General features: G+C 45.1%; 1 protein-coding gene across 6 annotated transcripts; it reads left to right on the top strand.

Moving 5' to 3' along the window:
* Window positions 1-552: 552 nt before the first annotated feature.
* LOC140207122 (uncharacterized) lies at window positions 553-26,615 on the top strand. 6 transcript variants are annotated; one of them, XR_011888502.1, is made up of 3 exons: window positions 553-679; window positions 3,694-3,861; window positions 25,877-26,615. XR_011888502.1 is itself a non-coding variant. In XM_072275454.1 (3 exons), exon 3 carries the CDS (start codon window positions 11,841-11,843, stop codon window positions 12,894-12,896), a length of 1,056 nt encoding a protein of 351 aa, XP_072131555.1. In that variant the 5' UTR covers window positions 553-679; window positions 3,698-3,861; window positions 11,475-11,840; the 3' UTR covers window positions 12,897-20,831. The 6 variants fall into 6 exon arrangements, 4 of the variants coding, with proteins under 4 accessions (XP_072131555.1, XP_072131552.1, XP_072131554.1 ...); XR_011888503.1 differs by lacking the exon at window positions 25,877-26,615 and adding an exon at window positions 23,837-24,048; XM_072275454.1 differs by lacking the exon at window positions 25,877-26,615 and adding an exon at window positions 11,475-20,831 and having other exon boundaries at window positions 3,698-3,861.
* The last annotated feature ends 73 nt before the right edge of the window (window positions 26,616-26,688 follow it).

Raw genomic sequence — 26,688 nt, 5'->3', positions numbered from 1 at the left:
TATTAGTAAGGATAGTGGTTTTAAGATCAAAACCAGACTCCATTGTGAACTCTATTGCTGCTGGTTCATTTCTAAAACGTTACAGTTCGTAACCCAGCTCTATAAAACTAGTTCGACCACATCTGTAGTGTTTCATACAGTTCTGGTCATCCCCATTCTCGGAAGGATGTCGGGACTTTGGAGAAGGCGCGGAAGAGGTTTACCAGGATACTGCCTGGATTAGAGAGCATAAACTATAACGGGAGGTTGGACAAACTTGGGTTGTTTTTTCCAGAGCGGCGCAGGCTGGGGTGAGACTTGATGGACGTTTATAAGATTACGAGAGGACTGGTAGAGTTGACAGATGATATTTTCGCTGGGGTTATTAAAGTGTCGAATACATTTAAGGTGAGTAGTTGGTAGCTGGAGTGCCGGTCTGGGGTGCTAGACCCCACCGGTCACGTGATCCCGCCCCCCCCCCCCCGGCCCGTTTAACTGCAGATGGGCAGCATCTGCGCGACTGTTTCCGAGGCCCCGCCCTCCGGATGATGTAACACACACTTCGCGCATGCTCACAGTGTCCGGCTGGGCTTCCTTTTCGCTCAGTGGTGAAGCCGCTCATTGGCGGGTTCGGGATTGGTCTCCTCGCCTCCTGGGTCGGAATCACTGTCCGCGGGCCGAACATATCACTTTCCCATCGGTGAGTATTGAGACCGATCCCGAGCGGGGAGATCTGATGTTGTCCGTGAGCCCCGAACTGAGCACCAATTAGTGCGCATGCGCCGGTCGTGCATGCAGCCTGGTACAGCCGCTCTGAAGTATTCTTTTTCTTTCTTCTTCTTACTTTTTAATTTACGTTATTTTTGTATTTTTTTCTCACGGTAACACGTCGAAGCTGCACCCTCTCTAACATGCTGGTAGAGAGAGTTTTATATGGGTTTTCTTTAGCGCTGGAAATGGTTACATCCCGACACGCGGGACAGAAGCAAAGTCGCATTGTGTATTCCACGGACCAGCAAACCCCGGCCGGCTGAGCGAACAGAGCGGCGGTCACCCCTGCTGAAATCCGGAGGAAAACACACAGAGGATGCAGAGGGGGATCACAAAGCCGAGGAAAGAGGACCGGGTCGAGACAACAGAGACTTTTGGAGACGAGGAGTTCGGTGGGTAATACCGTTCCGGCTGACTGGAAGTGCGCTGAGAGCGGTAAGCGGCGGAAAGGAATTGGGTGCTTACTGTTTTGGCTAACAACGGACGTGCAATCCGAAGTATATTACGATCGAGGAACGTGTTTGCAGACTGGGAACTGAACTTTTTTACTGTTGGACTTCGGCCACATTCTACCGTGATACAACACTTGGCACGGGAGGTCGTTCCTGCCTGTGGCCATCGAACGTGCAGCTCCTCCCGTGGAAGATCAGGCACCCTGAGCCAATAGACTGGTCCTGGACTTATTTTCCATCTGGCATAGTTTGCATTTTGTTGTTTGATTGTTGGGGTTTTTTGTATTGCTATACTTATGCTCTGTTCTTGGTTGGTGCGGCTGCAACGAAACCAAATTTCCCTCGGGATTAATAAAGTATATCTATCTATCTATCAATTACATACTTAGTACCCAGTTATCTGGACTTGTCAATAATGTGTCGACTTCACTTAATCTGCATTGAACGATCCAAACCAGGAGCCCAGGCTGTCTATTTCCGCAGAATTGAAATGGAACTCCCGCCAACAGATCACGTGAGGTTGTTTACCGCAGCTCTGCCCCGCCCTCTGCATTGTGACGCAAGATCACGTGGTGTGTGGTTGGTGGTGATGCTTCCTCCATGTTTTGGGGAATCAGACGTTGGCCACTGAGTCCCGTTAACTTCCTCCAACTTGCCTCGCTTCCTGAGTCTCCTCGCATTTGTCCTTTGAGTTTATGGCTGTTGTGTCTTCTCCCTGATTTGGGTGGATGAAAAAGGAGAACATCCCAGGTTGTGGGGATCTTTGATTTCACTGTCTGCTTTACCGAGGGTCTGGGAAGTCAGGGGGGGGAGCGGGGAATGGTTTCTGTGATGTGCGGATCTGTATCCAATAGCCAATAGACAATAGGTGCAGGACTAGGCCATTCAGCCCTTCAAGCCTACACCGCCATTCACTGTGATCATGGCTGATCATCCACAATCAGTATCCAGTTCCTGCCTTATCCCCACAACCTTTGATTCCACTATCTTTAAGAGCTCAATCCATCTCTTTCTTGAAAGCATCCAGAGACTTGGCCTCCACAGCCTTCTGGGGCAGAGCATTCCATACATCCACCACTGTCTGGGTGAAAATGTTTTTCCTCAACTCTGTTCTAAATGGCCTACCCCTTATCCAAATTTCTCTGCCATTCCTCACAGTCACGGACAGAGTAGTTACCATGCAAAGCGTGAAGTGTCCAGATGGGAAACTTTCTGTGTTGTGTTGATAAAAATTTGGTGAGGGTCAAAGGGCATATGCCAAAGTTCTTGTTGTTTGTTCTAATTTTGTCATTTTAGGATATTTTATGCAGTGGTATGTGAGATTAATTCAGTATCTGTGTATTGCTGGAGGACCATCAATGATTGTCCTTGATCCCTTCTCCCACCTGGTTCCATCTGCTCATCCCTGCCCATCTTGTTCAACCTCTGTCCAGTCTCCTAATCCCCCCACCCCCTACTCCTGCTTCAATGGTGTATATCAGCAACCTGGGTCAACCTCAGTCCATCCTCTATCCCACCACCTCAATGTTATATATCACCAATCTTTCTTCTAAGCTTTGTCTTCATTGTGAAGTGTTCTTTTGCACTTTTGGCCTCACTGAGTTATTTCCAGAATTGTTTTTTGTTAGCTGGAATGCCGGAGGGTCATCAGGTACCAGTGCTGTTATGCATTGGTGTGGAGGTGCTAGTTATTGAACAGTGACTGGCTGACACACTGCAGCATTTTACTGGCAGCAAAGAGTAGTAGGAGAGTTGGTGCTTGGGCTATAATCCTGTGATCGGCATTCCAGGGATATGGAACTGTTGGTGTTTTGGTTTTGACTTTGGTTAGTACTTCTGCAGATGGGGCTGGATGGTCGTCCTTCTGCAATGAAGCAGAAATTTCGAGCTGCTAGACGTTGGTTGTGGGGAAATCCCGGATTGCACTACCCAGTGTGAGATGTGGGAACGATGTGTGAGTCTCTCAGGGTCGGTGAGTGGCAGATTCAGCTGTGTGATTCTGTGAGGTTGGGTCCTGGGATATCACAGTTTCTGATCCAGGTAAATTGGACCCAGGGACCGAGCTGCCCAGGCTTATGAGGTGTTGAGCGAGTATTTCTGGTCTGGGATCAGATGTTTGTTTCTGGAGTTCCTTTGGAAGCAATGACTGCTAATCTGAGAAAAGGATGAGTAGCTTCAGGGTTACAGGAGGGAGGCAGGAATATGGTGTTGGAATAAAACTCAGCCATGGTTGAGTGTCGGGGCAGACCAGATGGATCGAATCACCTAATTCTGTACCTGTGTCTTATGTCTTACCATGACAGAATGATGGCTCGTTCTTATCCCATATCGTTTTGTGACATGTGAGAGACAATAAAAGATTGTTCACTGAGATCATTATATTTACTTTCAATGTTTAAATTTCAGCGTGTTTTGTTCTTAGAAACATGAAGCAGAAATGTTTGGTTCTCAATTTTATTGTTAATGTGCATCATTATCTTTCATGTTAAAGTCAGATCTGCAGTGAGAGATTTATTAGAAGAAAAACCCCAACTGGAAGCAAACCACGACTGAAGACGAGGGAACAGCAACAAGTGAACCAGCCCGAGGATTGAGAGCATCAACTGGAGAGGACCCATCTGACTCGGAGATTCCAGTGATTCTGTCAGGAGAAAGTTTGGTGAGTCTCATTTACTCAAACACTGGTCCTTTAGACATTACATACCTGTACAAAGGAAGGTAGGAAATAGTTGGAGTGAGACTGAATGTGCCCAGAAGAAGTTATGCCTCTGTCAGACCCAGTTGCAATCATTCCAGGTCTGATATTGTGCTTCCAGCAGCCCAGCCCAGCCCTTTAAAACCACTCCAATTCTGTGAAAGTTGAATGCGGATAAAGTCACTCAGAGACCGTATATGTACAAACTCTTTATTCCAAGCACCCGGGGCTTACTCAGTTAGTCATACAAACAGGAACAGTCTATGACTGTTCCCGCCCAATCCACTAACTGACTAACAATTCCCCTTACACCACAGGTATATCCGTCCAGATACCCCACACACAAGACAGGCTGGAGCCAAAGTTATTTACTACATGACAGCCCCTAAAGACAAATTACAAAGTAGTCATAATGGCTTTCACACACAGAATAGACTGAAGCTGTCCTACCTCTAAGCATGAGTGCGCAGGGAGATAAGCATCCTGAAACCCTAGCTAGCGACCCTCAAGAAGAAATATGGCTCAGCATGGCTCAGCACATCTGTTGATCATCAGCAGTTTCTTTCAGAAAAACAGGCTGCTATTGGTTAACGAAGTGTTAACCCTTTTACATACTTTATCATTCCCTCCTTTTCATCATTACATGATCAACAAAGTAGTAATTCTTTACCGAGAACACAACTGAGTACAGCACAGACTTATCAGTAGGTAAAAGCAGTGTACATCAGTAACTATAACAATGATATGTACAACTATTAGGCCATAATGCAATATCATGCCCCACATATTACCGAACAGGCCTTCAAAGACCACCATTTCGAGCCTTTGGTGAACCCGTGTAAATCCTGCCCTACTCTCTTGATGCTGTCAGTTTCCTTGGCAGTGTGCTCGGAGAGGGATGTAATTTTAGACTTATCAGGGATATAGGTGCAGCATTCTGTGTCAATAATAGCGCAGGTTCTGTGAATATAATGTAATGTAATATACTGTGAATGTAATGCTTGGAGAATTTTGGTCAGTTAGCCCGTAGTCATGTACAATTCCAAATGCATAACAGGAGTCTGTGTAAACGTTTGCACATTAGTCTGTTGCTGGGATACAGGCACGAGTCAGAGCAATGAGCTCAGCCTTCTGGGCGGAGGCAGCTGCTTCAAAAGAGGCCTGCACAACCATCTCACTGTCCGTCACTATCGCATAGCCAGAATATCCTGCTGGATCCACAAAAGAGCTTCCATCCTCATAAAATATTGCCTCGGGATTGAGGGGATATTGCAGAACGTGTGGGAGAGTCTGTCCTTCTTACACGGTGACCCAGACGTGGCAGTTGCAGCCAAGTCTTGCCAGTCTCCCTTAGTGCTGGATGCTTGTTTCGTCAAGGTGTAGGCAAGGAACCCCAGGCTCTTCCCTCAGCTCTTTGGCTTGAACCCAGGGCAAACCCTAATGGTTGTATGGGGAACCACCAGTCCTGTCTGTCGCCAAAGGAAATCCAGAACTTCAGCCAGTAATGTACTGCCCTCTCTTCCTTTAACCTCTCCAAACACCGTGAGTGGGAAATTCTGTCCCTTGAAGGGTGCATAATATTGGCTTTCCTCAGTTGAGCACCCCGTAGGGTCATAGCACAGAGTCACATGGGGATGAACCACTGGCAGAGGGGCTTGAAACGAAGTGGGGTCCAAATTAAGTGCCCACCACTGTGGCGGGGGGCGGGGGATCAGTAACTGGTAAAGCTGTTGGTTGTTCGCTAGTCCCAGGGTGATATCCTTGTCTGTGTATAGAATCTCAACTTCCAATGGACAGAGAAAGTCTCTCCCTGGAAGATTACACCCTGACTGGTGGTGAGTGTAAATGAAACCCCACACTGATTCCCATGGAAATCTACCTGCAGTGGCTGGGCATGTAAATACATACGTTCTGTGCCTTCAAACCTAGACAGAGTGATTGTAGTGTCTGATAGCTGGAATCCCTTTTCCGATACTATTTCCTGACTGAGAGTGGTTGTGGTTGCCCCCATATCAATCATAAACAGAACTGGAATTCTAGCAACTTGCAACATCACATTGGGCTCTTCCTGAGGGGTGGCACTCTCGGTAGGAAGCATCCTTGCTTGTCAATTTCTAAACGGGTTGTTGTCCCCACCTGTTCCTTGGTAGGTTTTTGTTTCCATTTCTGATCCCCAGATATAGTCCACTCGCGTCCTGCTTCCCACTGAATGTAATCACCTTTAATATTAGTTCCCTTCAGGGTTGATCGGGTTCGAAAGCCGGGTCCCAATAATATGTCAAAGCTCGTCGCATTCGATTTCGGTCATTATCAGTCTAATCCATGTTATTTGTTTTAATCATGTTGGCTAACTTAGTTGGTAAGCATTGGAGCAGTAAGGCATTAAACTGGGGGAACGGATTCCCACATTAAAGGCTTGGTCTCCTGTGAAAGTGCCTTGGCAGGCCACAAATCGCTCCCAATAGTCTGGTCCCGATTCCCCAGGCTGAGGTTTGCATTCAAGTACTTTAGTGATGTTTACGAGTTCTGGAGAGCCCTTTCCAAGGCCTGAATAATCTGGTCTGTCTGTTCATTCTCATTATGGTTTCCCGCCTGAAACTCCTGATAGGTTTGGTATCTCAATTCTGCCTTCCATTTCTACCCCTCATCAGCTGAGATAATCACGCAGCAGAGACCGAATAAATCTAGCGGGGTCGCATTGAACACCTGTATAGTACTGCAGACATACTGAGCAAACTGTGCTGGTCTTTCTTTCCTATCTGGGGCCTGATTCGTGATCATTATCATTTCTTAAGGCTTCCAGGGTGCATACACAGGAATCACTGAGGGCAGTCCTGCTTGTGGATTGGGCAGCATTTGGGTGGGCAATTGTCTTTGTGGAGCCATTAACTCTGGGGTTTTATTGGATTCTTCCCTCCCTGTCATGGAATAATCCTTTGTATTCCCTTTCTGGATCTCAGGGTATGGGGACCTCCCCTTCCCTGCTGCCACTGTCTTACCTGAGCCGCCACCGTATCTGAGCATTGGGAGGATTGGGGTTCGGGAGCACTGGGTGCACGGGTCGGTATGCCAAACATGTGTTCGGGATCCCCTGTTTCCCTATCAGTTCGAAGTTTAGTGTGACGTTCCTGCCCTTCTCTCCTATGCAGGCCGGCCTTGGTTTGCTTACGTTGTTTTTCCTGCTCTCGTTTTCAGCGCCCATCCACCATTCACACTCCGCTTTTTAGTGTCTCCCAACCTTTGGCGTTCCTTCTGCAGTACATACCTCGACCCCTTTGTCACATGCAGTTTTCCTCCAACTTGCTAATAATATACTGTTCCACTTTACATCTGCCTTTTCCTTCCATTCCCTTTTCAACAATTTCCACTTCTTTCCACAGTTCTTTTTCCATATCGAATTTACTGCTTGTTCTCATGAGGTAATATCCCACCACAGTCTGCTTGGCACTCCCGATATTGGGATCCTGTTTGTGACACCAAATGTTAAAGTTGAATCTGAATAAAACTCGGGAGACCAGCTTCTTATCATCACCACAGTTTATTGCGCATTCTCCTGCAGGAGTTTGAGACGCAGTTGTCAAAGGGAAGGCACGTAAGCACTGCCACCAACTGACAAGTGGAATGAGTTAGTCAGGTTACAGCCGTATATTTATACATAGTAAGCCCCATACATTACTATTGGTAGATGTTATTTGAACTGGTACAGCCACCATGTCTGTTGGTGCAAAACTTAATTAATTAGATAAGAGAGTTCATTAAATCAAGGTTTTAGTTACAGATGGATGTACTATCCAGTCCTTATCCATTGTTCCCTTTGCAAGGTCCTGACTTAATTACAGACAGATATTCATTCCTGTCCTTATCAGTGAGGCCTCCTCCCTTTACTCAAACGAGGGTACAATGTATAATGTTATCAACTAACGAAGGTACAATGTATAATGTTATCAGCTCTCGGTGTGTCTCTCTGCAAGCCGTAGAGAACTGGTAATGAACCTGTCTTAGCTAACTGCTGACGACAGAGTTTACTTCAGTTCAAACATTCCTATTCAGTCCCTATTATTCTTTTAGCCAGAGGTTACATAGGTTCAAAATGATTTTTTAATATATCCTCAATTCCCCAGGAGGATTCAGGGAAAATATTTATGTCCAATACAGAAACTGGTGTTACCTGTGTGTATTGTGGTGATACAAACGTTGCTGGAGAATTCGCAAGTGGGACGAAGTGGAGTGGTATTTGTAAATCTGACTTTTTAAAGTGTAATTTAGCAAGCAAACCACAGATGGACAATGTACAAAAGCTCTGGTGAGAAAATACTTCATTACCGGTTACAGGCCTGCTACATAGGTTGTGTGAGAGTGCAGATGAACTTGATCAAACCCAGAGGAGATCAAAGTTCCTATCGACAGTTATTTGCTAGTTGTTAAAATGAATACCTCTCTCTAAATAAAATTCACTGTGCACATGTTGTCACTGGGTAAAAAAAAAAAATGCACAGTACAAGATTTATGTGCACACTGGTCATTACAAATTAGAGGGGACATTGGTGGGAAGGTGGGGAGACCTCCAGTGTCCCTGATGCCCTCACCTACAAGACGTGCATCCAGCTGCAGCTTGTAACCCTGCACTTTAAGGAGTTGGAACTTGAAATGAATGAGTTCCAGATCATCCAGGAGATGGAGGGAGTGATAGATATGACATGAGGAGAGGTGAGTCACACCCAAGGTGCAGGACATGGGAAACTGGGTGAGAGTCAGGAAGCGGAATGAGGTTAAATAGCCATCGCAGAGTACTCTTGTTGCCATCCCACACAACAACAGGTGGACCACTTTCGAAGCTGTTGAGGAGATTACCTGGCAGAAAAAATTCAAAGGGATGACAGGGGATTCGTTACTTAGGGGAATAGAATGAGAGGGGACTAATATCCTAGTGGTAAGGCTTGCTAGTGCTAGTGTGGGGAGGGGGTGATATGGTTAAAATAGTTGTAGGGGGGAATGGGAGCCAGAATGACAGAACAGATAGTGGAGAGGGTGAATTCAATTGACTTTATTACATAGATCCTTCATATACATGAGGAGTAGAAATCTTTACATTACCTGTTGGTCCTTTTGCTGTGGCACTGTTTCCTGGATGGTAGCAGCAGGAACAGTTTGTAGTTGTGGTGAATTGGGTCCCCAATATCCTTTTTACACACCTGTCTCTGTAAATGTCCTGAATAGTGGAAAGTTCACACCTACAGATTCGCTGGGCTATCCGCACCACTCTCTGCAGGGTCCTACGATTAAGGGAAGTACAGTTCCCATTCCACGCAGTGATGCAGCCAGACAGGATGCTCTCAACTGTATCCTTTTAGAAGGTTCTTAGGATTTGGGGCCCCATCCCAGACTTCTTCAACCATCTGCTGTGAAGGAGGTGCTGCTGTGCTCTTTTCAAAACACAACCATGTGAGATCCTCGGTGATGTTTATGCTGAGGAACTTAAAGTTGTTCACCCTCTCAACCCCAGATCCATTGATGTCAATAGGGGTCAGCCTGTCTCCATTCCTCCTGTCGTCCACAATCACCTCCTTTGTTTTTGTGACAATCAGGGAGAGGTTGTTTTCTTGACATCTGTCAGATGTTGTTCAGACCTCAGACAGAGTCAGCAATCAAATGGCTTAGAATGGTGCGGTGAATGTGCTGAGCTGAGGATATCACAATGCAAGAAGGATCTTAGGAAAGCCAGATGAGCTCAGGACAGGGAATTATGATGTTGTCGCCATTATGGGGATTTGGTTGCACCCAACAGTCTGAGGAATTGAGAGGAACGAATTTGTAGAGAGATTGCAGACCATGCCAAGAAACAAAGGTTGATTCAGTAAGTTATTTTAACTTTCCATATTTTGACTGGGACTCCCATACTGTAAAAGGACTAGATGGGATAGAGTTTGTCAAATATGCCCTTAATCAGTACATAGAATTCCTGACGAAGAAGTGTGCAATATGCTGTTGGGAAATGATCCAGGGCTGGTGACAGAAATTAGTGATCATAATGCCATGAGATTCAAAGTAAATATGGAAAAAGAGTGGTCTGGACCACAGGTTGAGATTCTAAATTGGAGAAAGGTCAATTTTGATAGTATCAAAGGATCTGACAAGTGTGGTTTGGGACAGGCTGTTTTTTGGCAAAGGAGTACTTGGTATGTGGGAGGCCTTCAGAAGTGAAATTTTGAGGGTGTCTAATTTGTATGTGCCTGCCAAAATAAAAGTTGAAAGGTAACCGGTGCAGGGAACCTTGGTTCTCAAGAGATATTGAGGCCTGGGATATTTTGTTCCTCTAAATGCCTCAGACTGTTGGGAGCTACCAAGACTAATTAATGACTGCAATATCATAAATCAATGCCCTGAGCTCATCTGACTTTTATTTTAGTCGTCTTCTGTTTTTTTTTCTAAAAGCTTCCAAATAGTATTTGCTCTTTTGTTTGCCCTCTCTTTGGCTTTTATGTTGGCTTTGGCTTCTCATTTCAGCCACGGTTGTGTCCGACTGCCTTTCCAATGCTTCCACTTCTTTGGGATGTATCGATCACTCAGTTCCCGAATTGCTACCAGAAACTCCAGCCATTGCTGCTCCGTTGTCACTCCTACCTTTTCCCTTCCAAACAAGTTTGGCCAGCTTCTCTGTCATAGAAACATGGAGAATTTCAGTACAGAAACAGGCCATTTGGCCCATCTAGTCAATGCTGAAAAAACATTTAAGCTGTCTAATGCAACTACCTGCACTGGGACCATCACCCTCCATACCCCCACCATCCAGGTATGAAATGGTGAAACTGAGCTCATATTCACCACTTGTGCTGGCATCTCATTCCACACTCTCACAACTATTTCAATAAAGAGCTTTTCCAAATGTTCCTGTTAAATTTTCACCTTCCCCACTTACCCATGACCTCTGGTTGTCACTCCACCCAACCTCAGTGGAAAATCCTGCTTGCATTTACCCTATCTATACCCTCATAATTTTGTATACTTCTAACAAATCCTCAAAGCAATGCATAATTTGCTTGTTTATGTTTAGAGCCCTTTTTAGGTGTATAAGATGATGAGGGGCATTGATCGTGTGGATAGCCGGAGGTCCTCTCCCAGGGCTGAAATGGCTAACATGAGGGGGCATAGTTTTAAGGTGCTTGGAAATAGATACCGAGTGGATGTCAGCGGTAAGTTTTTTTACACAGAGAGTGGTGGGTGCATGGAATGCACTGCTGGCTATTTGGGTGAGAGTGCTTCAATTACTGTGGGGCCAGACACCCATTCAGATCACTGAGAACAGGGAATAATACCAAAGGAGAGAGTCAAACTGAGCCAGGTCACAGATTGGAGATGGCAGAAATTCCCCATTCTTATAGAGACAGGATGAGCATCAGAGAGTTTGATGGTCATTCCAGATACCAGCACTGTGCCCAGTTAGAAGATGATTTCTCTCTCCAACTTGGGTTGAACCTCACCGTAACAGTGTGATGCCAGATCACACCTTCACAACTCAAGTGATCTCATCTGAAATGTTGTCCTTCACCCATTGATGGAGTTTGTAAATCTTTTTACAGGTTAAGAATGACAAGGAATTTGTCTACGGGAACCTCGAACACAACACATCAGTTTTTCTGTCTCTGTCCAGATATTTAAGAAGTGGAGCAAGGGATTCACTCGATCATCTGACCGACTGACATGCCCGTCATTTTACACGGGGGAACCCGTTCATCTGCTCAGACTGTGGAAATGGATTCAGTTGGTCATTTCCACTGAAGGTACATCAGCAAGTTCACACTGGGACAAGGCCATTCACCTCTTCTGTGTGTGAGAAGGGATTCAGTCGGTCTTCCCGCCCGTGGACACACCAGTCAGTTCAGACTGGGCAGAGGCTGGTCATCTGCTGAATTTGTGGGGAAGGATTCACTCAGTCATCTGACCTAATGGCTCACCAGCGAGTTCACACCAGGGAGCGACCATTCACGTGCTCGGACTGTGGGAAAGGATTCACTCACTCATCTAGACTGAAATTACATCAGCGAGTTCACACTGGAGAGAGGCCGTTCACCTGCTCAGACTGCGGGAGGGGTTTCACTCGGTCATCCGCCCTACTGGTACACAAGTCAGTTCACACTGGGGAGTGGCCATTCACCTGCTCAGACTGTGGGAAGGGATTCACTCGCTCATCTGAACTGAAGGTACATCAGCGAGTTCACACTGGAGAGAGGCCGTTCACCTGCTCAGACTGTGGGAAGAGATTCACTCAGTCATCTCAACTTAAGGTACATCAGCGTGTTCACACTGGGGAGAGGCCATTCACCTGCTCAGACTGTGGGAAGAGATTCACTCATTCATCTCAACTTAAGGTACATCAGCGAGTTCACACTGGGGAGAGGCCGTTCACCTGCTCAGACTGTGGGAAGAGATTCACTCATTCATCCACCCTACAGAATCATCAGCGAGTTCACACTGGGGAGAAGCCATTCACCTGTTCAGTCTGTGGGAAGGGATTCACTCAGTCATCCCACCTACTGGTACATCAATCAGTTCACACTGGGGAGAAGCCGTTCACCTGCTCAGTTTGTGGGAATAAATTCACTCGGTCATCCCACCTACAGAATCATCAGCGAGTTCACACTGAGGAGAAGCCGTTCACCTGCTCAGTCTGTGGGAAGAGATTCACTCATTCATCCAGCCTACGGAGTCACCAGCGAGTTCACACTGGGGAGAAGCCGTTCACCTGCTCAGAATGTGGGAAGAGATTTACTGATTCATCCACCCTACGGAGTCACCAGCGAGTTCACACTGGCGAGAAGCCGTTCACCTGCTCAGAATGTGGGAAAGGATTCACTCGGTCATCCCACCGACTGGCACACCAGTCAGTTCACACACGGGAGAAGCCGTTCACCTGCTCAGTTTGTGGGAAGGGATACACTCGGTCATCCTACCTACAGAGACATCAGCGAGTTCACACTGGGGAGAAGCCGTTCACCTGCTAAGAATGTGGGAAAGGATTCACTCAGTCATCCCAACTACAGGCACACCAGTCAGTTCACAGTGGGGAGTGGCCGTTGTTATGAATCCCTTGGTTTCGTTTACTGTGGACTGTCATTTTAAGAGGGAGAGATTAAGAAGGCTAATCAGTCTGATTTGCAGCTTCTTTATATCGCTCACAGCTTGTTCAGTTTTAACCAAGGGCACAAACACTGAGAGTCAAATGGAGACAAAGGAAGGAAAATGGAAGGATCAAAACCAGGGAACTAGTGGCAAGGGTCACTGTTTAGAACTATACTTTGCCCAGAAGGGTGGGTTAATTATCGAAACAGCGTACATTGCATGTGTGGTTGTCACCTCGTTTGATCCATTGGAGTGGATCGGATTTGGGGTATCCTGTGAAGACCACTTATGTCTTATGTGCCTGGGTGCGGTGTGGTAATTCACTTGAAGATGATACCCCTTGTGAAAAGTCACTTTTGGTGATAATTCGTATGTGGATTTGGAATGACGACGAATAAAATCTACAGCGACTATTCTCTTGTTTTACCACCGTGGGACCTGTGAAATTCGACATAATTGCATTCTCTTGACATTTACCCTGGATTACAAATATCTCTCTCTCATCACCTATTCCATGGATGAACTGAACTTTCATACTTTACCATCTCAAGACTCTAAGCCTTGTTTCCCCAGAGCTCAATATTTTGGGAGTTATATTTAAACACATATATACACATAATACTGTTCACTTTTTGTTTATCTTGCTTAAGTTACTATATTATAAGTAGATACTAATAAAGACAGTGGTTTTAACATCAGAACCAGACTCCAGGTGTAGTCTACTGCTGCTGGTTTGTTTCTAAAGCGTTATGGTTCGTAACAAAATTGAGACCTGCGTTTGGGATATGAACAAATTTGGGGGCGTATTTATTGATTAATTATCGATTTCATTGGGGAAATCCCTTTTGATTTATTTGTGTGTGAAAAATCAGCAGCAATGGATGTTGATAGATTTCTGGAAGCGCCGGCCTCTGAGGCATGAGAGGACGCCAGAAGGATTGGGTTGTTGAGTATTGCTAAAAGGTTAAAATTTGCTAAGGTGAAATTGACAATGAGGAGGGCACAGAGAAGCAGAAAAACAGAGAAGAGGCAGAAAAACAGAGGGAGGAAGCACAAAGACGGGCTGATTGAGCTGGAAAAGATGGAGAGATTGCAGCAAAGGCGTCTGGCATTAGACTCTGGTGATAAGTTTCAGGCCAGTCGGGAAGTTAAATTGGTACCTCCATTTGATGAGGTGGATGTTGATAAATACTTTCAGCATTTTGAGAAGTTTGCTCAGAGTTTAAGGTGGCCAAAAGAGGGTTGGCCTATCCTCTTACAAAGTGTAATTAAAGGAGAAGGCTCAGCAAGACTATTCTACTTTGACAGTTGATGAAGTAGCTGTTCTGAACATAGTGAAACAGGCTGTGCTCAAAGCTTACGGGTTGGTCCCAGAAGCAAAAGTTTAGAAATTTGAGGGAATATGGAATTTGCTTATGAGAAATTTGTGTGTTTTGATCGCTGGTACACATATAAAAATGTAAATGATGATTTTACCAGCTTGAAAGAGTTGGTTTTAATTCAAGAATTCAAAAGGTGTATCCCTGATGACATAAAGATGTATTTAGATGAAAAGGATGCTGCCACTTTGCAGGTGTCTGCTAGATTAGCAGATGAGTTTGTTTTAACTCATAAGGTTAAGTTTACGCCGAAAAGGAGTTTCCAGAAGAGTAGCAGGGATAACCAATGTAAACCAGAAATTAAAGCTGGGTTAGTAACAAGTGTAAGGATGAAGGGCAGCAGTTGAAGGAGAAATATTCTGGTCTTACTTGTTACTATTGTAAGAAAGCTGGTCATATGATGGCTAATTGTTCCATCCTGAAGAAGGAAAAGGAAAAGGAGGCAGTCCCAAATGCCTGTGATCAGTATGTTGAAGCACCTATAAACCCACAAGGTTCTGAACATTCTGTTGAGGCTCAGTTAAGGACTGAGAGGTCTGACCGAGTGAAGAAGGTATTTGATCATTTTATGTCAGATGGGTTTGTATTAGTAAAGGAAGGGTCAGCCCCAGTACCAGTGACAATTCTTCGAGATACTGAGGCTCCTCAGTCACTTATATTAGACAGCGTTCTAAAGTTTGGTGATGAGACTAACATCGGTGAGATAAATCTTATTAAAGGCATTGGGGGTGGCATGGTTTCTGTGCCATTGCACAGGGGAACTTTATAGTCAGGGTTGGTTTCGGGACCTGTTAAGATTGGATTATGCTCCAGTTTACAGGTGGAAGATGTTACTTTGCTGTTAGGGAATGGCCTGGCAGATGGTAAAGTTGTTCCTGTGGTGCAGTTGACAACTAAGCCAACCAGTGACGACCCACAGTTGGATTTTAACATTTATCCTTCCTGTGCAGTAACTCGAAGTATGGCTAAAACGTCTGCCAATGCAGACGGTTCTGTGCAGCATGATTCTGATACCCATGATAGCCAAAATCGGGATTCAGGTTATGATAACTTGTCAGGGACTTTTCTGCCTTCATTGTTTCAACAAGATTCAGGTAGTAAGTCTGATGGAATAGATTTATCCCTGTGTAGGAAGGAGTTTATAGCAGAACAGAACCGAGACCCTGAGATTGAAGCTTTAAAAGAAACAGCTCTCTCAGATAATGAGATTAAGAAAGTGCCAGTAGGGTATTATCTCAAGGATGGAGTGTTAATGAGGAAGTGGAGGCCACCTGCTATACCTGTGAGTGAGGAATGGGCAATTGTTCACCAAGTTGTAGTCCCTAAAGTTTATAGGACTAAAATTTTAGCTTTGGCCCACAGTATGCCCTGAGGTGACCATTTCAGAGTGAATAAAACTGTAAACAGGATTATGAAACAATTTTACTAGCCTAATTTGAGGAAAGAGGTTGTGACCTTTTGCAGAACCTGTCACAATTATCAATTTGTGGGTAAACCTAATCAGTTCACCCCAGTGGCCCCACTCCGGCCTATACCTGTATTTCGTAAACCCTTTTCTAAAGTTATAGTGGATTCTGTTGGCCCATTGCCAAAGACTGAATCTGGCCATCAGTATTTGCTAACTATTATGTGTACTGTATCCAGATTCCCAGAGGCAATACCTCTCAGAAATGTTAAAGCTAAAACTGTGGCGAAAGCTCTTACCAAGTTTTTTACTTTATTTGGTTTACCTAAAGAAACCCAGACGGATCAAGGAAGTAATTTTACATCTGGATTGTTCCAGCAGGTAGTTTATGAACTGGGAGCTAAACAAATTACATTGCCTGAGTACCATCCGGAATCACCAGGGGCTTTAGAAAGATTTCATTCTACCCTCTAAACAATGATTAAGACATACCGTGTTGAAAATGGAAAAGACTGGGATGAAGGAATACATTTGCTTTTGTTCGCAGTAAGAGAGTTGGTACAGGAATTACTGGGCTTTAGTCCTTTTGAACTTGTATTTGATCATAGAGTGAGGGGAACTTTGACCTTGTTAAAGGAACAGTGGATTGATGGGGATGTACATGTTAACTTGTAAGACTATGTTTTGAAGTTCAAAAATAAACTACACCAAGCTTGTAGTCTAGCGAGACAAAACATAAAGATTTCTCAAAACAAAATGAAGTGTTGGTTTGATTAGTGGGCTTGCGAAAGAAAATACCAGGTGGGGGATAAGGTGCTTGCCCTATTTCCAATGTTGATGAATCCACTTCAGGGGAAATTCAATGGACCGTATGAAATAGTCTCTCAAAGTAATGATGTGAATTATGTTACTAAAACACCCAACTGATGTAAACTAACACAGGTGGTACACATAAATATGATAAAGCCTTATTTTGTCAAGCAGGCAGCATCTGTGAGTGTTGTAAAAATATATGCATCTGGCAATGCTGAGAATGAAACAATTGACTCATCTAAGGCTACGTCCACACTAGACCGGATAAATTCATAACCAAAGCTTTCTGTCTTCGTTTTGACCCTCTGTCCACACTGAAATGGTGTTTTCCTCCCCCAAAAACGGAGATTTTCTACAACGCCCTCCAGAGTGTGTAAATTTGAAAATGCCGGTTGTGCAGAGCAGTGTGGACGGGGTAAATGGATATTTTTAAAAACGCTGTCATGACGTGCCGGAACAGATGGCGGCAGCGCGACATTTCATTGTTTTCTTGAACACAACTCCCCACACAACCTATCAATTTCAGAACAGACAGAAACAATACTGAAGCCAGAAGAGTTAGAAATGTACTTACCAAATACTTTGACCCATAGCTTACTGAATAAGTAAGTATACTAACTTTGCCCTGTTTTCTGTCCTTGCTTGTATGAAGGTAGTTTACCTATTTATGCAAGTACTTCTGATGGGCAGCTGAAGTTCCCCAACCATATCGCAGCCACCACCCTGCGACCAGACATTGTCCTAGTGTCTGAGTCTACTAAGCAAGTGGTGCTGCTGGAGCTGATAGTCCCAAGGGAAGGTAGCTTGGAGGAAGCTCTCCAAGTACGCAAGACTGGTCAGCTACTGTCAGCAGGCTGGATGGAGAGCGAGGTGTCTCCCAGTGGAGGTTGGTTGCAGGGGATTCCTAGCCCGTTCTTTAGTTAGAGCCTTCAGCATTTTGGGCATCGAGGGAACGAGGAAGAGGAGAGCCATCCACACTACCACCAATGCGGCAGAGAGGGCCTCAAGAGGGCTGTGGCTCAAAAGAGGGGAGCCATGGAGTCATAAGTAGCTAGCCATCTGGACACAAGCTGGGGTCTGATCAGCCCCGGCTGGGTCATCTGGAGGAGGTTGTATGATGTTGAAAGACCCGAAACACCCGATGATTCCAGGAACATCACTGAAGATGTGTCCAGAAGCATCAATAGATGTATATACACAGCTGACAATAGATGTGTAACAGCCTAATGTAACATCGTATGGAAATACAAGATAACACTGATGCAGACATGTTTTATACATTTAACAAGGCACTTTATTTGTCACGGACCCTTCTGGCAATCCCCCACCTTACTATTCACCTCAGGAATTGGGCTTCAATCCCCTCGTTTAATTTCCAATCATTCCCAGGTTCCACTACCTACACACACACACACCTGCTTTCCATCAGAAAATGCAGGATAAAGACCCTGTGATCACAACAACAAGCTGTCAGTTCGTTGGTCGACTCCAGTGTGAGTAACCTTGGTTCATGGTTCTTAGGACTGTTAGTTCTAAGTCTAGCATTGCCCCTGGATTCTCTCCAAACCCAAGACTTCAGGTAAAGACTCTCCTGGAAACCGATTCCACGCTCACTACGGCGATAACGCCTCCCGACTCTGTCCCCACGCCCGTGTTCTGCACTTGGGTTCGTCCACCGCTACACTTGTGTAACATGATAAATGTATTGCTTGTGCAAACGTTCAATAGATACAATTGTCACCTTTGCCCAGTAACTCATTTTATTGCACATGTTAAATACACCAAAATAATACACAAAGACATGGCAAAGGTAAAGGCAAACAAATGAGGTAACAGCAAATTTCACTTTTGCCTAGTAACAAGCCTTGTTCCATTTAGTTGTAGCTGTCGTCCCTTTCATCGGTGAAGAGACTATGGCTGTAGAAAACGTTTCTGGACAAATGCGCACCGTCTTTTGTTTGGCAATTTCCATTTAAGTTTCTCTAGTCCAACTGGACAAACGCGCACCAAGTACACCGTTTCCTCTTTGCTTGTTTTCCGTGTGTCTTGCGCATGCCCAGTAGGAGGAGATTCACCCAAATATCCATTCTAATGAGGATGGAGGTATTTTGAAAATTGCCTGGTGTGGACACCTGTCGTTTTTACGCCAAACCGGTGTTTTCAAAATTTTCCGGTCTAGTGTGGACGTAGCCTGAGACTTTTCACAAGCCACACATGGTCCCAGTTAGGCTAATGAACTTGGTTGTTCTAGAAAACATTGATAACAAGTTGGCTCATCTGCAGCCAAAGCAAGAATAGCAGCTGAGAAATTAATTCTGAAGTTTAAAGATTTATTTCCCGACGTTCCCAAGCAAACCACGGTCGCAGTACATGACGTAGATATTGGTCAAGCCAAACCAATTAAACAGCACCCATATTGCATGAACGTAGAAAAGTGTAAATTGGCTGAGCAAGAAATTGAATATATGCTGAAAAATGGTATTATTAGGCCTTCAAAATCAGATAGGAGCTCACCCTGTGTTATTGTGCCCAAACCTGATGGTAGTGTTAGATTTTCCACTGATTATAGGAAGGTAAATGCAGTAACAAAAACACATGCCTATTCTATCTCTATGGTGGATGATTGCCTCGATAAGGTTGGAAAAGCTAAATTTCTTACAAAGATTTATCTGTTGAAAGGGTATTGGTGCGTTCCATTGACAGACGGAGGTAGAGAAATTTCCGCGTTAGTGACAGCTTCTGGGTTGTATGAATACAATGTTTTGCCATTTGGAATGAAAAATGCTCCAGGAACATTCCAGAGAATGATTGATTCTGTAATTCGAGGGTTAGAACACACAGGTGCCTATATTGGTGACTTAGTCACAGGGAGTGACACTTAGGAAGAGCATATCTCTGCAGTAGAAAAGCTGTTTGACAGGCTTTCCCAGGCCAACCTTACAGTTAAGAGTGAATTTGGCCATGCCACTGTGACCTATCTTGGCTATGTAGTAGGTCAAGGCAAGTTGGCTCCTGTTCAGGCAAAAGTCCAGGGAATTTCTGAAGTTTCTATTCCAACTGGTATGAAGGCTCTCAGAAGATTTCTGGGAATGATTGGATACTATCGTAAGTTCTGTAAGAACTTTGCAGATATCGCTCTTCCTCTGACTAATCTCCTGAAGAAGGGTGAAAAGTTTGTTTGGACCGAGCCCTGTCAGCATGCATTTGATTGATTGAATGTTATTATTTGAGATTAGGCTAATCAATGTAGTGTCGTCAGCAAATTTAATTAGCAGATTGGAACTGTGGGTGGTGACACAAGTCATGGGTATAAAAAGAGTAAAGGAGGGGGCCAGGGAGACAACCCTGTGGGGTATGTGTGCTGAGGGTCAGAGAGACAGAGGTGAGGGAGCCCACTCTTATCATCTGCCGGTGATCTGACAGGAAGTCCAGGATCCAGCTACACAAGGCAGGGTGAAGGCTGAGGTCTCTGAGCTTCTTGTCAATACTTCACGCCTTCGTATGGCTACTGCTCTGCCCATGACTGCAAGGAATTGCAGAGAACTTTGGGGAACAGAGACCATTAGGGAAACAAGCCTCCCCTCCATAGACTCTTCCTGCACTTGCCCTGCTTCGGAAAAGCAGACCATGTACACAAAGACCCTCACAACCTGGACGTTCTTGCTGCAAACCCACTCCCCCATCAGGGAAGAGATACAAAAGCCTTAAAGCGCGTACCACCAGCCTCAAGGACGGCCTCCTGTCTGCGGTTGTAAGCCAAATGAATGATAAAATGGACTCGACCTCACAATGTAACTCGACGTGACCCTGCACCATATGTCTATCTGCACTGCACTTTCTCTGCAGCCATAATGCTTTGTTACAGTTATTGTTTTGTCGTATATCAGCTCAATGTACTGTTGTAATGTATTGATCTGTGTGGATGGTATGTCGGGCAAGAATTTCACTGTAGCTCAGTATGTGATAAAAATAAACAAATTCCCCATTTTAATTGTGTGGAAATGTTAGACAGACTGAGCTGCTTTGGAACCACAGAAGGAAACTTAACTTTTGTTATTCCTGTAGAATACAGGTAAATAGAAAAGGCTTCAATCTCGCATTACAATCTGTGGTAACTGGGATCAGGTGACTGGTGGTGGGTCTCCCATACTGATAATCAGAATCAGGTTTAATAGCTCCGGCATATGTCATGAAATTTGTTGTCTCTGTGGCAGCAATAGAACCCAATTCATAACAATAGATTTTATCAAATGTGATTTAAGATAAGAATATACATATTAAACAGTTAAATTATATAAGTAGTACAAAATAAAAAAAATATAATAAACTATTTTAATTGTGTGGAACTAAATACTGACTGGGTTGTTGCTTTGGAACTTCGAGAGTGAAGCTTAACTAAACTACACATTTATGAGAAGCTCAGATAAATAGAAAAGGCTAAATTCTCACACAAATTGGTCATACACACAGAAACATTGGCTGCACTTCAGCAGGTAAAAACAGTGGAATGAAACATGCTGAAAATATTGCAGAAAAAAAACATATTGTCCACCCACGACAAGAGGATGTGACAGATCCGGATCTCACTGCCTTGTCTGAATGGGCGAAAGATGAAGCTACACGGACATGTAGAGTAGTGACCGGCAGATGCTGCAGATCTGCAGGGAAATGTGAACAGGAAACAGGATCGGGTGACGGGTGGAGAGTCTCCCACCTGAACCGGTGCCTCTGCTCCTCGCCCCTCACACGCTGCCCGACCCATCCGCTGCATTTTCCACATTATTCCACTTACACCAGATACGTAGTTACCTTTTCCCTCCATATCTTCCCTCTCCCTTTCCCTCCACCTCCAAGTCGCAGAGTCAAGGGTTCGATTCCCATTCCGATCCAACACACAATTCAGACCCAAACAGGAAATGTGCAGGTTTCATTTACATCAGTCTGTGTTTAAAAACACACATTTCTATTCACATTCCCCTGGCCTCACTGGACATTAACACTGAAACATCAAGTGAGAAACAGCAGGATGTGGCCATTCAGCCCCTCTAATCATCAACAAGATGACAGCTGCTCTCCCATCTCAGCCATATGCTTCTGCCCGATCCTCATTTCCTCGATCCCTCCAGTCTCCACACATCTCCACATCTCCACATCTCCACACCTCTGTTTTATGTGAGGATGATCACCGAATCTTCACCGCCCTCTGGGATGGGGATTTACAGACATTCACCACCCTCGGAGTGGAGACATTTCCCCTCATCTCAGTCCTGGACAGTCAACCCCCTTTTTCAGAGACTGGGATCCCTGGTTCAACCGGTAATGATGTTGTGCATTTCAATGTGTTCACCTGTCAGTCCTCGGTTCTCTAAATGAAAGGGTTATCACATTTGATCGTTCTTCATATGATGACCCCACCACTCCAGGGATCAGTCTGGTGAATCTTCATTGCACTCTCTATAACAAATACTCTCTAACCTCTCTGTTAATCCTCTATGGAATTAGTTTCCATCTTCTGCAGCCCCGTGTTGCCCCAACCACTCACCTCCCACCCCTGTCACTATTTCCACCTTCCCACCTCCCCCTCACCTGGACCCACCTCTCACTCCCCAGCTCTTGCCCCATCCCCACCCCTCACCTCTTTTCTCGGACTATTTCCCGTCCACTCTCAGTCCAGAGGGAGGGTCTCGGCCCGAAATGTTGACGGTCCATTTCCCTCCACAGATGCTGCCCGACCCACTGAGTTCCTCCGGCAGTTTGTTCTTTGGTCTGTATAACCCGTGTTAGTGTGGGGAGCGGGATTTTACACCATATTCCCGGTACAATCTCAACAAAACACAAATAATTGTCACTTTGCCCGGACCATCGGCCCCGCTTGCAGGGCAACAGTCTGCCGGTGTTTGCCCCCAATGTGGTGAATCGCCACCACCGTGGGCTCAGACATTTCCACAGATGAGCCCCTCCTGTCCCCACCGGGACAAACATCCTGTCCGCCCCCTCTCTCACCGTCTTCATCCTCTCCCTCCCCGGGGAACCGGCATCAAACCGACGGGCCGAGCGGTCTCCTCCTACCTCTCAGCGATACATCAGACTCCGGCCGCAGGAGACGCTTCACAAACGCCCCAACTTCCCTCGGAGGGAAATGGAAATAAATCAGAAAGCGGACATTTACTTTGGGATTTGTTCCGCTTTAACGGGCAGGTCGCACTGCGGCAGCAGACGGGGTAACGCCCTCTCGGCTGGTCCGCCTCCACTATTGGGTGTAACCAGTGATTGACATCGCTTCGCACCAATGGGAATAGCGCAGCTCTGCAATCAATTCAATTCCTCTGTTGACTGTTGGGGGGGGCGTGGCTCGAGCTCAGTAGCTCAACCGTTAAACCGAAAAAGCTCGAGCACAGCAGCGCGTGTGTGACGTAAGGCACCGTGCTCGTGACAGCAGATGTAGAAACGGGGAGACCATGGGTGACGTCAGGCGCGTGGGGGGGTCTGTTGTGTGACGTCACGTGAGGGGGGAGCGCTTCAATTTTAAACACCTTTTGTTGGGTCCGATCCGGAACAACAAAATTAAATTCGGGTTTCATCGGGAGCGGATCCGGTGTTGTGAGATGTGTCCGGCTGTGCCGTGTTGTTGGTGGAGTGGGCAGCGGGGTGTTTGTCTCCGGGCTCTCCTCAGCCCCGGTTTTCACTTTGCGACCGAGCCCGGGCCGTGGATCAATTCCTTGTGGTTCTGCAGGGGGTTTGGGGCGAAGGGACAGTCTGTCTGTCTGTCTGTCTGCCTGTGTGGGTCGGGGTTATGAGTGGGTCCCGGGACACATTAACTTGTAAACACCGGACCATCTGGTGAATTGGATCAGACAGCTTCGCTCGCCTGTCCTTTCAGGAAACAACAATTCTCTCTTCATATTAATGACTGTCTAAACTTGCTGTGAACAAGATTCTGTGTTACAAGATTGTGAGTTACAGAGTCTAGGACAGCTGTCACCGTCATGGGCTGCGAGTGCAGACAGGGATTGGGGTCACTGAGCTGTGCATCAGAGAAGGACACGGGTTTGTACAGCCTCCTGTGGGGTAGAAATGTCCACACGGTGAATTCGGATCTGCTGGCACATCGGGAGTCTGAAAGGGAAAGGGAATAGGGAAGGGGCTGAGCAGAGAGTTTTAACAGGGGTGGAGGGGTACAGGAGCTGTCTGATAGATCGTTTTAATTGTTTTTATAATCTGACAGATGGTGACTGAGGAAGAAGCTTGTTGACGGAGGATACCCGGAGGGGAGCGGCTCAGACAGGGAATCAGGAATTGAATGAAATTGACTTTATTTCTTACATCCATCAGGAGTAAAAATCTTTACTTGACGTCTCCATCTAAATGTGCAACGTGCAATCATAGTAATTTATAATAGTTTATAATAAATAAAACAGACAATGTAATATAGAGTACACTCAAATCAGCGTGAGTTCATCAGTCTGACGGCCTGGTGGAAGAAGCTGTCCCGGAGCCTGTTGGTCCTGGCTTTTATGTTGCGGTACCGCTTCCCGGATGGTATCAGGAGAGTGACAGTGATGTGATTTCCTGTGTCACAAGTACAGACAGTCGTCTCAAGTGAGGAGTTTGTGTGGAGATGCAGCTTCCCTGGAGGCGGAGGAAAGAGGACACACCAACAGGTGGAACCAGCTGTGAGAAGACATGGTTTGTCAGGTCTGACGATGAGCAGAATGTACCATAACCTTCAGACTGAATCAGAAAACCATTCTGAGGGTATTTGAAATGTCAGAATCAGGGGAGATGTGATCACATGTGCAGAGGGCAGGGGTTGTGTCTCCATCAGACCCTCAGTGAGATGGTTCAAGTTACAATGTGCAGGGATGAAAACACAGTGTTTGGAGCCGGATTTAATCACTGATTCTGACACAATGAGAGGGTTAGTTTTGCTGTAAGGAGGCAACATTACTGTGCCCTTGCTGTCTTCCCTCTCCACTCCGTCCTCCCTCTCACCCCCACATTGGACATAAGTTCAGGGTGAAAGTGAATTCTTTGAGGGGAGTCTGAAGGGGAATTCTTCACTCAGAGGTTGGTGGGAGTGTGGAATGAGCTGCCAGTGAAAGTGGTGGATGTGGATTCAATTGAGACACTAAAGAGAAATTTGGGTGATGAGATGGATGGCAGGGGTATGGAGGCTATGGTGCACGTAGTTGGAACTGGGCAGTAAAAACATAAAGAGGTCAGCATTGACTAGAAGGGCCGAAGGGCCTGTTTCAGTGCTGCTGGGCTCTGTGACTCTAATAATATTCTGATCTGTAATTTCCACAGTCAGTGCTTTGCTGCTAATGACTGAACCCAGAAATTTACCCAAACAAGAACTGAAAGACTCGTAGAATTGAAAGACTGCAGAAAGTGTTTACAAGCTGTGATACTTGCCAAGGGGGGTGTTACTAAGTACTGACCATGCAGGTTGCCCAAACTTTTGCTTCGGGCCCTTTTCCTTTCTTGCTATTTTGAAACTGTAAAAAATGGAAATAAAAATGTAATCCTGCTTAAAATATTAAAGAAATGTGTCATATTTAACTTTGTGCCTTTTGGAAATCAGCTCATCTTTTACTTGCTTAGCTGTTCACAGTATCAGAAACTTTGACCAGGGGTGCCCAAACATTTGCATGCCACTGTACATATCCTGTGCCTTCCGAATTGCTTCCAGAAATTACTGCCATTGCTGCTCTGTTTTCATCCCTGCCCATGTTCTTTTCAAATCAATTTTGACCAATTTATCTCTCATGCCTCTCTAATTTTCTTTAATTCCACATCTGACTTTAGCTTCTCCTTCTCCAGTGTCAGGGTGAATTTGATCATATAAAGATCACTTTCCCTTAAGCGTTCTTTGAACTTAAGTGACCTAATTAATTCCGCTTCATTACAACACCCAATCCAGAATAGCTGATCCCCAAGTGGTCTCAACCACCAGCTGCTCTAAAAAAGCATCTTGTTGGCATTCTAGGAATTCCTCCTCTTGAGATCAACACCGTCCTAATTTTCCTAATCACCTGCATGACAATCCCCCATGACTATTGTAACATTGCCCTTTTGGCATGCATTTTCTATCTCCCATTCTAATTTGTGGACCACATACTTATTACCGTTTGGAGGTCTCCATACAATTCCCATCAGGGATTTTTTTTTACATTCGCTGTTCCTTACTTCAACCCACAGATTCTACACCTTCCAACCCTATGCCACCTCTTTCTAATGATTTTATTTAATATTTTACCAACAGATCCACACAACCCCACTACCAGCTTGTTCTTGGCTTGTTCTTTCAAGAAACATAAGTATCTGGGAAACAAGAGGACCTGCAGATGCAAGAAATCTAGAGAACTACACACAAACTGCCGGAGGAGCTCAGCATGTCAGGCAGCATCTATGGATGGGAATCAACATTTCGGGCCAAGACCTTTCACTGGGACTCTTGATACCCACGTATCTGGAATATCAACAAGCAAAGAAAATAGAAAGTAGTGTGAAATAGGGAAAACCTTCGACAAAATTTAGTTCAAGGCTTAAAAAAACCCTGCCAAACAGAGCTCAATAGTTACCAAATACAACGAAGGCAATAAACACTTTCATCAATACCAACATTGGCTTTTTTAAAGTGAAAATATCTTCGTCCCATTTCAATCAGTAATATTTATAAAGATAAATAAGAACTTTGGAAAACTTTAGAAAAGACTATTTACACTAAACCCACTTAGATTAACACTACCTTGGACAGAAGAAGGAAGTGAAATAACACACATTAAAAAAAAAATCACTCAACAGTCAGATAAAACTTCTAAGTACGAGAGGTGATTGATAAATTCATGGCCTAAGGTAGAAGGAGATGAGTTATACAGCCCTCGTTACATGCACATGCAGTTCAACTCTTTGAGTGATTATGCAGAAAGTTTGAAGATAAGAACTCATCAGGGGTAATTGACAGGTTTGTGCCCAAGGTAGAAGGAAATGAGTTAATAACTTCAAACTTTCCGCATAACCACTCAAAGAGCTAACCTGCATGTGCATGTAACGAGAGCTTTATAACTCATCTCC

The sequence above is a fragment of the Mobula birostris genome, chromosome 13, assembly GCF_030028105.1.
Source record: "Mobula birostris isolate sMobBir1 chromosome 13, sMobBir1.hap1, whole genome shotgun sequence".
Taxonomy (NCBI): Eukaryota; Metazoa; Chordata; class Chondrichthyes; order Myliobatiformes; family Myliobatidae; genus Mobula; species Mobula birostris.
The sequence above is the reverse complement of the archived record's forward strand: the minus strand, read 5'-3'. Positions and strand labels throughout refer to the sequence as shown.